Source organism: Acomys minous, assembly GCF_964271855.1.
Source record: "Acomys minous genome assembly, chromosome: 17".
Taxonomy (NCBI): Eukaryota; Metazoa; Chordata; class Mammalia; order Rodentia; family Muridae; genus Acomys; species Acomys minous.
This window is the reverse complement of record NC_140500.1, coordinates 19527832-19541259: the sequence shown is the minus strand read 5'-3', so window position 1 is coordinate 19541259 and position 13428 is coordinate 19527832. Positions and strand designations below refer to the sequence as shown.

The 13428-nt window shown below is 47.9% G+C and overlaps 1 protein-coding gene across 2 annotated transcripts; it reads left to right on the top strand.

Annotated features, from left to right (window-relative positions):
- Positions 1-2679: 2679 nt before the first annotated feature.
- FGF23 (fibroblast growth factor 23) lies at positions 2680-12154 on the top strand. Of its 2 annotated transcripts, XR_014776157.1 has the most exons (4): positions 2680-2962; positions 8328-8431; positions 10203-11594; positions 11650-11707. XR_014776157.1 is itself a non-coding variant. In XM_084765920.1 (3 exons), the coding sequence occupies exons 1-3, from the start codon at positions 2752-2754 to the stop codon at positions 10641-10643; spliced, it is 756 nt and encodes a 251-aa protein (XP_084622046.1). In that variant the 5' UTR covers positions 2680-2751; the 3' UTR covers positions 10644-12154. The 2 variants fall into 2 exon arrangements, 1 of the variants encoding a protein (XP_084622046.1); XM_084765920.1 differs by having other exon boundaries at positions 10203-12154.
- Positions 12155-13428: the final 1274 nt, after the last annotated feature.

Here is a 13428-nt window from a genome sequence, read left to right as displayed (position 1 = left end):
CTGAGAGCAGCCCAAGTCTGAGAGTACCAGGAGCTGGAGGCATTTATTAAGCTTTTGAGACAAGGTCTCACGTAGCCCAGGCTGCCCTCAGACCTTCCTACATAGCTGACAATGGCCTTGAATTCCTGATTGCCCTGTCTCTATTTCCAAAATGTTGGGATTACAGGTATGTGTCACCACTCTCCCTTACGACCCTTAGATATTAAAGATTAATTAATAGTCCATTAAATAAGACTCAGATATCAACAATTAAATGCCAGACAACCTCTATCGAACCTTGGAGTGACAAGCAAGCACATATTTCCTAAAGCTGTATCCCAGGAGAAATCTTGGTTTACTAAGAAAAAAAGTACTCTCTTTACTATCTGCTCTTTTTCACCAATGGGTAGGTCACATGACTCTGGTTCTGATGGCCTGTAGGAGTACATGCACTCAAAGGGCTTAGGAAATCCAGGGTCCAGCCTGATCACTACCACTCTCTGTATGCAATGGCTGTCTGTCTTTGGTCATGTAACTTAGCCCTTCCCATTGGTTTCCATGTTCATAAAAAGGAAATCACTGTCTCCGTGCAGTTATTAAATGCGTTAGTACACATGGAAAATAAACAAGATATTAAGTGGGCTAGTGGTCCCTTGGTGAACATTAGTTGTGGCTATGATTCTTGCTGGAGAAGCATCCTGGGGCATCAGTAGACTTATCACTTTGTGGCTTCAGAATTACACAACCCAGCTCTCCGTTTCTTCATGTACAACATTGAAACACATGCTGGGAAGATCGCTCAGTTGGCAAAGCACCAGCCACAAAAGCTTGAGGACCTGAGTTTGATGCCCAGGGCTTGGGAAGGAGAAATTGTCAGATCCCAGGTATTTGCTGGCCAGCCAGCCTCGCCTGGCCTAATTGTCAAACACTAAGTCCCAGTTGGAGACCGTGCCTCAAAAAAAAAAAAAGTTCCTGAGAAACAACCCTGAGGTTGACTGCTGACCTTTACTTGAATGCACATACATACATACATACATACATACATACATACATACATACATACATGGGCACCCCCACACATGGCACCACACCCCCCCCACACACACACTTTAGTTTTTTTTTAAAGGCAAGAAATGGCAAACACATCTTTAATCCCAGTAATCAGGAGACAGAAGCTGGCAGCTCTCTTTCTCTCTCTCTCTCCTCTCTCTCTCTCTCTCTCTCTCTCTCTCTCTCTCTCTCTCTCTCTCTCTGTGAGTGTGAGGCTGGCCAGAGCTACACAATGAGACCCTGTCTTGGTAAGTAAGGAAATTAATAGCATGGTGTGCCTGTCTTATAGAGTGACAATGAAGTTCAAAGAAACAGCAAATGAGAAACACTGTAAACTCCACAAGCCTGGACCCATCTGGGTGTGGCATTGGTGCCTCCACTTGTCTCGAGCAGTGCTTTACACGATGGCTGCTTGTCCTTGTCTACGTCCTCCACTGGATTTGTCCCATCTTGCTCTCCTTCATCCACTTTGATGTCTATATTGCAGATAGCCATCCATGTTAGGGATTCAGTAAACTGGGACACTGGGTGAAGAGCACTCTCTTTGTCGTCATGCATTTCTGATGTCGTTACAGCATCCTGCCCTCCAATGGACTGTATGTGTTAGTTTTAACACACACACACACACACACACACACACACACACACAACTCTTCATCCCCCTGCACTAAATGCACCTCTGCAGAGGGTGTGCAAAGAGCAATTTCTACAGTGAGGCATTCGCTCACACGACAAGGTCTCAGTGTTCGGACACTGGCTGTGGAGATGCCCTGCCCTGCAGCTCCTGGATGCCTCCTGCCCCTCTGGCTCCTCTGCTCAGCCAGCAGTGCCATTCCAATCCTCCGAACGAGTCTCCTTCCTATTGGCAAAGCCATAATTGCCAGTTTAGCTCCCTGCATCATCCAAATGAGGGAAACTGAGAAACCAGATCTTGCCATTTTTACTGACCGCAAGACGTTGTTTTTTTGGTTTTTTTTTCCTTGTCTTGAAGTTTTCACAAATGGTAATGGGGGGTGTTAAGCTCTTGCTCACACATAGCACATCCTTCCTGAGGTATGTGTGTGTAGCGGGGGAGGGGGGTGGGAGGTGGGGGGGGTGGTCTCATTTACCTGATGGCATCACACATCTTTACATCAGTCAAGATGCCTGGCCAATGCAGTAGCCAGGAGTAGCTCTGGGAACATTCTTGGCATTTGGAGGTAAAAGGCCTGAGCAAAACAAATGAGCACAGCGAAAGGAGATGAGTTGCCGAGGAGGCGTTGGTTTTTGTTTTTTTGTTTTTTGTTTTTTTAGGACTGCTGGCTGCCTTCACATTTCCTGATGGAAGTGGGACAGGTCAACGGATGGCCCAGGGTCACAGATAACTTTTGCCCACGCATTATTCACTTTTGGGAGCACTGGCTTGAAATTGAGGGGTGTGTGCGTGCATGCATGTGTGTGCCTGGAACCGACGTGCCTTCCGCAAGCCTAAGAAGTCTGGGCTTTTTCTTCGAATAGATGGTTACAACACAGAGGATGTGGCAGCACTGTTTTTCCTGTTTGATGTCACTCCAGCACCCTTTAAAAGTCCCAGGGAAAAAAGGAGGGAATCTAGCCCAGGATCTCCACCTCAGTTCTCAGCTTCTTCCTAGGAAGAAGGGAGAAAGGCCAGGAAGGTCCCCCCTGGCCTGTCTGCGAGTGTCAGATTTCAAACTCAGCCTTAGCCACTCAGAGAGCAGTGCAATGCTGGGGACCTGCCTCAGACTCCTGGTGGGTGCTCTGTGCAGTGTCTGCAGCCTGAGCTCTGTTAGAGCCTATCCAGACACCTCCCCATTGCTCGGCTCCCACTGGGGAAGCCTGGCCCACCTGTACACGGCTACAGCCAGGAACAGCTACCACCTACAGATCCATAAGGATGGCCATGTGGACGGCACGCCCCATCAGACCATCTACAGTGAGTTTGGGCTCCAGGTTGGGTTGAGGGCTAACTCTCTGTTTTTGACCTGCAGGGGTGTTGGGGAAGCCTTGGGCTAGACAAGAGGTCAGGTCAAATTCTCTAGCTTCTTGTGTGCATTGTGTGTGTGCATCGTGTGTGTGTGTGTGTGTGTGTGAGAGAGAGAGAGAGAGAGAGAGAGAGAGAGAGAGAGAGAGAGAGAGAGAGAGAGAGAGACCCTAATCATTATCACAACCCATTTCCAATAATGAGAGGCAATTTTTCCCCCTTCTGTTCAAGAATTGGAGGGAAAGATGGCTAGAAAGACAGGGATCAAAAGAGGAGAATAATCCAAACAGAACCAAAGATAATAAAACTTAACTGGGGGAAATTGTATGTGTGTGTATATGGGGGGTGGGAATTTCAGTATCCTAAGATTTAGAATAGATTAAATAAGGGGCTGAATTTCAACTCCAAATTCCTAGTGTTCTGGCTTTGTAAAAAAGTCTCAGGAGCCAGGCACATCCTTAATATAGCACAAGGCCAGCCTGGTCTCCATAGTGAGTTCCAGGCTAGTCAGGGCTACACAGTGAGACCCTGTCTCAAAACAAAACAAAACCTTCTCGAAAGACGTACGTTAAAGACAGACCACCAAGAGGTGTTGTCTTAGCAAGCCAGATTGAATGCTTCCATCCAGCAGGTATGCTGGGTGCTTCAGGGGCATCCCGGATGGTTGATGGTTCTTCTCCAAGAAGCCGAAGTGTGTTTAGTTGCTAACAAGCTGGCTTAGCTGGGAGCTCACTGGTGATGTGAAACAATTGGAGTATTCTTAAGGATGGAGTCTATGGGAAATTGAATCACATACCAGCCAGTCAACTAGATGTATTAAACAGAGAGCCCCAGACAGCATATGAAATAATATGTAGTAAAGACGGTACAAGGGAGATGGGTATTGGAAAAGTATATGAAAAATATTCTGAGTAAGGCTGGAGAGATGGCCCAGCAGCTAAGTGTACCTGCGGCTTTTGCAGAGGACCCAGGTTCAGTCCAGCACCTAAGTGGTGACTTACGGTGGTCCATAACTCCAGTTCCAGGAGATCCAATGCCCTCTTCTGACCCCCAGTGGCACTGCACAAAGGCGGCGCACAGACATCCATGCAGACAAGACAGCTATATGCATGAAATAAAAAAGAAAAACTAAAACATTACTTCAAGAGAGTACAGAAGACACAATTAGTTTCTTCTGTGCCATATAAAACACTGAGTAGGGGCAATGAAGAATTTTCTGTAAGAGTTATGATCTCTGTGCTGTTGTAATAGGTGGGCCCATTTTAGGGGTGTGACCTTGCTGCGAGAAACCAACAATCCTTAAACCTAGCAGCCAGATACAGGCACACACAAAGCCAACAGCTTATACCTGCCCAAGGGCTTCATTGATGGATTTGAGGAGGAGAAAGGCTCTCTTCCAATACCTCACATGCCCAGAACTCAGGGGGATAAAGTAGGGCCTTGGAGACACATCTTGGAAGTCAGGTTTGAGCCTTAGTGGGGAGAATCTGGAGTAAATCTGGGTGTACTTCATGGGTACCCAGAACTGCTTGTCTTCTGTGGAGCAGGACCTACAAGGCACCTGACGCCACACAGCCCTCTGTCACGGGAAGAGTGACACAGTTCTTCATAGACCTCACACTTTCCCTGCACATTATCAAACTTTTAGGAAACGTCATTGCGTCCCTCCCCTGGAAGACTGCCCTGGTTTCCGCCATGATTTCAAATGCTGGACAGGGGAGAAGGGTGAACTATTTTGGTTCTAGATATTAGAAATTTGCTTACAAAGAATACACACAAAACTTTCCTAGAATCACAGATTCCCTTTTTTCTGAAAGGCCGTCTCTCTGCAGAGGCCAAGGAAGTCAATTCAGAACAGCGCAGGGCAGCGGTCGGGGAGGATGTGTGAGGTCAGCCTACTTTGAAAGCAGTCTGAATGGCTGGCCTTTGTCCTTGAGTGCTCACAGACTTCTGGGCTGGAGGATGCCTGGAGCAGTGACTGTGGCTGAGAAGCAGTGAAATGAATTGGCCTGACAGTTTTTGTGTGTGATTTTGTCTTGTGTAAGCTTTGCCTTTTGGGGGACAATAGCACTAATCCTGACGACCTACTCTGTTACCATGTGCATTTCTGTAACTGCAACCTTTTATGTTTATCTGGTTCCTATCTTTACCTATTATTAATATAACCTTCCCCGTAATTAATTACATATTTACAACAGAGCTTAGTTTATTTATGGATAAATCATTATTTATTTTATCCATTTCCTTTGTTCCATCTGTATGATTCTCTTGTTTGCATGTATGCCTGTGCACCACATGCGTGCAGTGCCATTGGAGGTCAGCTCATCTCATTACGTCTTCAAGCAGACAAAATGAGGCAAGAGTTTCTACTGTCTCATTTAAAAGTTTTGATTTAGTGTATTCTTGTCTGAGAGTTGAGTGTCCAACTCCTGTTTGGGTCATTGGTCTCGACAAGATGGACTGCTCCGCCCCCAAAATACTGCAAGCTCCCCTGAGCTCAGAAGGCTCTTGGGACATCTCCAGGGTCAGTACGGTTTTCCTAATATGAGCAAGGCCAGCTTCCAACTCCCCCATCATGGTGTTCACTTTGTGGAAACATCAGAAATGGGTTGCTTATTGCCCTCACTTGATAGCCCGCTCTTTTCTTCTGGTGTGCGGCTTAGCGTGTGCTTGGCCAAGCAAACTTTCCTGCTGGTTTCTCTTGGTTTCACTCGAAAGCCCAAGTACCCGGCCTGGAAGCCACTCACTCACTCACTCACTCTGCAGTGCGCTTTCTATCAGGACTGGCACTAGAGAGGAGGCATGTGTGCTGTGCTCATTGCCTGTGGTGCTTCCAACCGCCAGGCAGGCTGGCACAATGTCACGGTGCTTCCCCCCCCCCCCTGAAGTTTTCTGAAGTCACTATCTCATTGGATGGTAACCCTGAGGGAGCTGCTATGCTATCCTCACTTCACAGACTATTCCAGAAACAGGGGCTATAGCAGTGAGACTCCCATGGCTACAGGGTTCTTAAGGAGCCAAACTGGGACCACCATCCTTAGTAGGCACCAAAACTTGGTGGCGTTTTAGCATCTTTCCTGTTAGAGGCCACAGCTGCAGGGCAGGAAGAGGTCACTGACCTGAGTTTGAGTCCTGTTTTGTCTCTTAAAGATGTTTCAGTAGCTACTAATATGATAATGATGTTAATTTAAACAAAATAACAGTTGTTTTGAGAATTTAAAAGAAAGTGCTTAGGAGGGCACCCACTTAAAAAAAAAGTTTTATTCCTTCTCAAGTCTCTGATGGGGTTGAGGACCAGATAGTTTAGTCTTACAATTAAGCTTAGTTGTTTAAGGGTTATGATGTTTTTAGGTCTACACAGACGTTTTAAGTTAATAGAGATGAGATGTGATAGATGTTGATTTTCATTCAGAATTTTAGACTCACCAAGATAGGAAAGATGTTTTCTTCAAGGTTGCCAAATACAAATAACAAAATCACTATGAATTTAACATTTATGTAATTTCTGGTTGTTTTGTAGTTCTTTCTGTTATGTATAGTTTATTTTATTTATGTGTAATACTATAAATGTGTATGTTAAAAAAGAAATATAATAAAAAAAAGAAAAAGAAAGAAAAGAAACCACTCACTAAACGCAGTCCCCTGCCACTCCCCCCCCCCCTCCCCGATTGAGATGAAGAGATCTCAGGACATAAATTCTTCTGGGTTTCTTATATCTGCCTGCATTTACATAAAACCAGCTATATAGGGCTGGAGAGATGGCTCAGAGGCTAAGAGCACTGACTGCTCTCCCAGAGGTCCTGAGTTCAATTCCCAGCAACCACGTGGTGGCTCATAACCATCTATAATGTGATCTGATGCCCTCTTCTGGCCTGCAGGTGTACATGCAGGCAGCGTACTGTATACATAATAATAAATAAATACATCTTTTAAAAATAAAACCAGCTATATATTTGAGATACAGAGGCCAACATCAGTTTGGAAGAACACGTATGGTACCTCTCCCCACTAGTCAGTTTTCCTGAAAGCTAGCCCGCAGACAAATGGGTTTGAAACAAATGAATTTCCCTGATTGTCCTCCTCAGATGTCTGCTTCTGTGGTTTTACGATCTGTGTTGAAATGGAGTTCAGCACTCCCCGTGTGCTGTCCTGCTCGGGGCTCAGGTCCTCCTTCACTCCCTCTGTCTATACCAGGCTCTGTAGTCAGGTGACCCTTGCCTGCTCACCTGCATTGAAGGTCTTTATTCTGAGCCTGCATGGAATAGGGAAGAGGCCTTAGGTGTCACATCACCCCTGTGTTCTCTCAAGAGAAGGAATTAGAACACCTGCCTGGGCAGCCTCCTTGGGGCTGTCAAGTTCCGCAGCAGGCAGCTTGAAAGTGTCCTCAAAGATCTAAGTAAATCAATCATCTTTAACAGAAAATGTCGTCTTGCTGAACCGCCGTTCATTTTCCAGCCCAATGTGGCTTAATTTTACCTTTGTTATGGAATGCCCATTTTAAGGGTATTAACCATTGTTTAAGGTTCAGATGACGTGCTGCACACTTCAGGCTGTAGTCAAAGACAAGGGGGCTATTGAAAGATGTCCAGCATCAGCATCCATAGAGCATCTCCAAGTGAGAAAAGCACAAAGGGCTGGGTTCCAAAAGCAACTTCTACCTACCTCTGGTATCTACGAAACACGTGGAAGGGCTCAGCTCCTGGGCGAGGCGGGGGGTGTGGGGGGGGGGAGTTTCCAGCATGCGAATATGGTAAAGCCAGGTGAGGGACACACACTGTAGTAACAGCAGGGGCATTGTGCGGGAGAGCAGTCAGCTCTCCTTAGGGTGGTAAGAAGGCACAGAGGTGGCTACAGCTGGCCTTGAAGGCTAAAGCAACTTCAACAGGCAGGAAGAGAGCTGAGCAAACAAGTTGGGACAGTGAGGGAGAATCAAACTCTACACAAGCTGGCTCTTCCAATGACAGTTCAACATAGATCTTAAAATCATAGAAGCAGATGTCTTAGTAGGACGCGAGAGCCACCCCAAGCTGTAAGAGATATTAGCCAGGGAAAGAGGTAAGTTTCCCTCCAGGTGGAAGGAGACCTGTGTGCTTCAAAGAGGCAGAGACGCAGGTGCCCCGTGCGGATAGGAGGATGACACAGGAGGTGTGCAGGTGTTGATGTTGGAGCTGGGGTCACCGGAAATGAGAGGAACAGTTAGACACCAAGCGTCACGGGATGCCAGCCCCAGCAGAGAGGTGCCATGGAGGAGTGTTTTCAGAAAAGTGTTTCAAAGAAAGGGTAACTGCCTATTTTGACCTAGAACATTTTCTTGCAGGTGCCCTGATGATTAGATCAGAGGACCCTGGCTTTGTGGTCATAACAGGAGCCATGACTAGAAGGTTCCTTTGTATGGATCTCAGAGGCAACATTTTCGGATCGGTGAGTTTCTCTTTCATGTCGGTCACCACTTTATACTGACTTTCTGTCTTTTTCAAAAAGCACAAGCCTGCGTAGGAACCGAACTCTGGGAAAGGAGTATATCTACATGCTCCTAACAGCTGAGCCGTCTCTCCAGCCCCTACCGGATTTCTCCTCAGGGCTTGGATATTTCCAACTTTGGAGATTCCATCTACAGTGTCCCTTGGGCACTACTTGCTGTCACTAAGTACTTATTCAGTCTCAGGAGGAAATATTCAGGTTTTCACAGCTGGCACGAGGCTCTGGGCCTCTAGTCTGCCCTAGCCCCCCTGGTCCCCATTCTTGCATGGAACACAGTCCCTGCTTTGTTGTAGGTTCTAAAGCCATGCCAATAAATGCTTGTCACTTATCCATCAGAAGGGGTGAGTGGCGCTCGGTGTCTCTTCGTTGTTACCTGCTGTGGCCTTGGGCAGTCCTCTCATTTCTCCAGACTTCATCTTTCTCCCTTGGAAACAGTGAAGTGGAGCGGACCGTGTGGCCTTCAGCTCTCCCTCCTATTACCCGCCTCCAGTTAATTACCTTTGCCCTCTGGGTGATGGCTGGCCTTTCAGATCAAAACAATAGGCTGAAGCGCAGTCTGAGTAATTTTTGAGGTTGAAATGAAGAAGGACCCGATTGATTCAGAAGGTTGTTTTTGTTTTTTTTCGAGACAGGGTTTCTTTGAGTAGCCTCAGTTGTACTGGACACACTTTGTTAACCAGGCTGGCCTCGAACTCATAGAGATCCACCTGCCTCTGCCTCCCAACTACTGAGATTAAAGTCATGCACCGTATCAATACACTCTACGAAGTTCCTGAGGTCAGAGTTGTCTATTTTCTTACTATTGTGTGTGCCCAGGCACCAACAATACCATCTGTCCAGAGCAGATTGATACCTATGCACACAGAGAGCCCTCACCTCTAGAATTCTTTGTGCCGTTTGGGAAATAAATGTAATATGTAAAGGTTTAGGTAGGCAGGAAAAATCCATACTAAAGGGAGAATGAGGTTCAATCCCAGAATACCTGTACATTCCCAGACCTTTATCTATTCTTTTCGTTTTGAGGCAGAGTCTCCCTGAGCCACCCAGACTGGACTTGAACTCTGCTGTGTACCCTAGGGAGACCTTGAGCTTTCAGTTCTCCTGCCTCGGTCAGCTGGGATTGACGGTTTGTGCCACTGGGCCTGGACTGCATACCCCCCCCCCCTTTTTTTTTAAGGTTCTGCTGGCCAGGAGGTGGTTGTGGCTGGAAGGTGGTGTTGCCTAGAGACTGGAACTGGGATGGACTTTGAAGGGGTTAAACATAAGAGAGGGTACTGACATCACAACATAATAATAGAGATTGATGGTCCGGGACATGATGTAGCAAATCTGAAATCATAGTCAGACCCCAGGAAGGGGGAGGGGCTGGAGACAATGAACCTTAGCCTAGTCCTCCCTGCAGACAGAGACGTTAGCCAGAAAGGATGAACACGAATATGAATGAGAATACGAATGTTTAGTTCTCCCCGCGGACACTGAACAAGAGGAGTGCCACCAGCTCTTTCTGAGTCCTGCCCCAGCAAGCTAGGCGCCAGACCAAGGTCCTCCGATGGTGCCCTCCAGCGCCCTAATAGATGCCACTCTCCGGAGGCTGCAGCCAAGTTCAGAGCTTTCCTAAGAGGGCGTGAGGGCGGTGCGAAGTTGGGCTGAGCAGCTCCCGGTAGTGGAGGAGCAGCGGCCCTCACCTCCCCGTGCTTTCCTTCTCTTACAGCATCAATTCAGCCCAGAGAACTGCAGGTTCCGCCAGTGGACGCTGGAGAACGGCTACGACATCTACCTGTCGCCACAGCACCACTACCTGGTGAGCCTGGGCCGCGCCAAGCGCATCTTCCAGCCTGGCACCAACCCGCCGCCCTTCTCGCAGTTCCTGACGCGCAGGAACGAGGTCCCGCTGCTGAGCTTCTACACCGCGCGGCCGCGGCGCCACACGCGCAGCGCCGAGGACCCGCCCGAGCGCGACCCACTGAACGTGCTCAAGCCGCGGCCACGTGCCACGCCCGTGCCAGTGTCCTGCTCACGGGAGCTGCCGAGCGCCGAGGAAGGCGGCGTGGTGGCCAGCGACCCGCTGGGCGTACTGCGCAGAGGCCGCGGGGACGCGCGCGGGGGCGCCGGAGGCGCGGATCCCTGCCATCCCTTTCCCAGGTTCATCTAGGCCACCAGCCCCGGCGGCCTCTGCCTCCATCCTCCTCCAGGCGGCTCAGCTCCCGTGCAAGGTGGAAGGCCGGCGCGCCCCGAGGATGTCTGCTTCTCTCTCTTCCCTTTGGGACCTGAGAGTCACCTGCGAGGTCCCAACCAGGCACCAACATTCAGAATGAGACCGAACAGTGGGAGGCTGGAGAGATGGCTCAGAGGTTAAGAGCCTGTACTGCTGTATCTCGCAGAGGACAGTTCCCAATGCCCACAACTACCTGTAATTCAAGCTCCAGGGAAACACACACACACACACACACACACACACACACACACACACACACACACAATTTTTTAAATGTTAATCTGTTTTAAAGACCCACAACAGGTAAACTTAGACACGTGGCTCTTACTTTATTTTACTAACAGGTAAACTAGATACTTGGCTTTTAGTAAAAGCCTGTCTCCTGCCTAGCATTCTCATCGATCAGTTAGCATGAAGAAAGCAGTGGTTCCGTGTTCACACCTTGAACACAGGAAAGAGGCCATCTCTACATCTTCTTGTCGCTGTTCTGGGACCCGCATGCGTTTTTTTGAGTTTGAGCACCTTGACCTTAATGGCTTCCCTGGTGAGTCAAGAAAGCACTGATTACTTCCCTTCTCCTCCGGAAGAGCTTTCACAAAGATGCACCGTGAACTGAAACAAGGGTCCGCAAAAGCTCGGCCTTCCTTTGCAGAGCTAGGACTGCCCCTGCCCAGTTCCCAGTTCTCGGCGATACAAAGTCCTTTTCTGTCTGCCCTGTCGATGGCTTCCTGGATTTGCCCTGGCTCAGCAAAGTCCACCTTGCTAGGGTGTTTTGCAGGAATCCTTGAAAGCCTCACTAGCAGGCTGAGTTGTAATAGATTCTCAGTGAACTGTGGAAATGCATCCGGGTAGGAGGCGGCCCTGAGACCTGCGGTCGCTCTAGATTAGGTTTTCTGTGGACTGAGGGGGAAAACCGTTCCCCACCCCTTCCTAAGTGAAATAGGATCAAAGACTAGCTCACCAATGTCAGCGGAAGTCTTCTGCAGGGGTTAACCCGTAAATGGCAGCTACTCTTGGCACTTTTCAGTAGTCCCAGAACCCCCAGGGCTATCCTGGGCTGAGCACAGCCTCACAGTGAACAGCAAGTGTTGGCAGACTTGAAGGCTGAGCCTTATCAGATGGTTTAACAAAGGGCACCCCTTTTCTACCTCTGTTTAAATGAAGAGCCAAAGAGTAGAACTAAGTGTTTCCCACCATCTTCATGGACCTTTGCTTATCAGAGGAACAGCAGCGTGAAGGACCAGCTCCCACTCTGAAACACTACAACTGTGCAGAGCAGTAGGTGGCATGCACCCCAAACTTTTTCTTCACTGGCTCTCCTTTCCTGTCGGGGTAGCGTTCTGTCCCACCAGAGGCCCTCCCAGAAAGAACTTGAGTAACAAACTGGCTGTAAAATCATAACCCCAACATCATCATGGGCCTTTGTCTTTGGCAGAGCCACGATCGCCTTGTCATTTCTTAGGTCCCTTCGCATGTGCCAATATTTATTTATTTATTTGGAAGGTTTTTGCTTATCACTCTGTATTTATAGTTATTTATAAAAACGTAACCCCACTTCTGTCCTCGTGTTTTAAATAAAAATAAATTTTCTCTCGGCTGCTGTTTCTTATCCTCCATGACTCCATAAGTGCATATTGAGATGTGACAGTAAAATTGGAAAGTCTGGAGAAAACAGGAGGAGGAAAAAGAATTTTCAGTCAAGATTTCTTCCATTTATAAACATATTCAACAATTTTATTTCTTTTAAGATTTATTTATTATGTAGACAGTGCTCTGTCTGTATACCTGCAGGCCAGAACTCAGTATACATGGTTGTGAGCCACCATGTGGTTGCTTGGAATTGAACTCAGGACCTCTGGAAGAGCATAATCCCTGAGCCATCTCTCCAGCCCCATATCCAATCACTTTAATTGTTCAAATATGATGAAATGGTAACCATATTGGGTTTCTGATTACCCAAGTGATTTTCTTGAATTTTTGTTTATTTGAGAAAGACATACTGGCATGACCAGGCTGAAGTCTCATAATAGTTTCTCTTCACTATTAGCAAATACTTGGGCCTGATCAACTTATGAAGATAAAAGGTTTGAGCCACATGCCCGGGAGTTCTAGTCTCTAACCCAGAGGACTGTTGCCTTTAGGACTGTGGTAGATAGTCAGCACAGCGTGGTGGGAGCCTGAAGCAAAACAAAAGCAGTCACTTGCAAGAAAAAGAGGCTGAGGCCCAACTACTCTGTACATCCCTAGTGACGTAAGGACCCATCACGTTGCCCTGCCCCTCACACAGTGCTATTGCCTCCCACCAGTACCAGTACCAGTACCAGTACCAGTACCAGTACCAGTACCAGGCCTTCAACACATGGGGTGGGGGGGGCAGGTGGCTAAGCTAGAAACACAGCATATGTTCTTAAAATACAACACTAGTGCCCTGTGAGCTGTGACAGCGGGACTGCTGGGTGACACTTTTCCTGAGGAGTCATGAACAAATGTCTCCTTACTTCAGCTAGGGAAAGGCCATCAACAACAGTGCAAAGTACGGATACCATCAGAGTTCAGCTTGGTGAACCAATGAGTTTATCAGAGTTACTTACAGGAATATGGATTGGGCAGAGGGGTCACATATAGGAGTAGAAATGACTTACTCACCAGAGCCAGCATGGGCGGGGACTCCTGAAAGCTGGAGGCCTGGAGCTCACTGCACAGCCTGCAGGCAGCTCAGCGG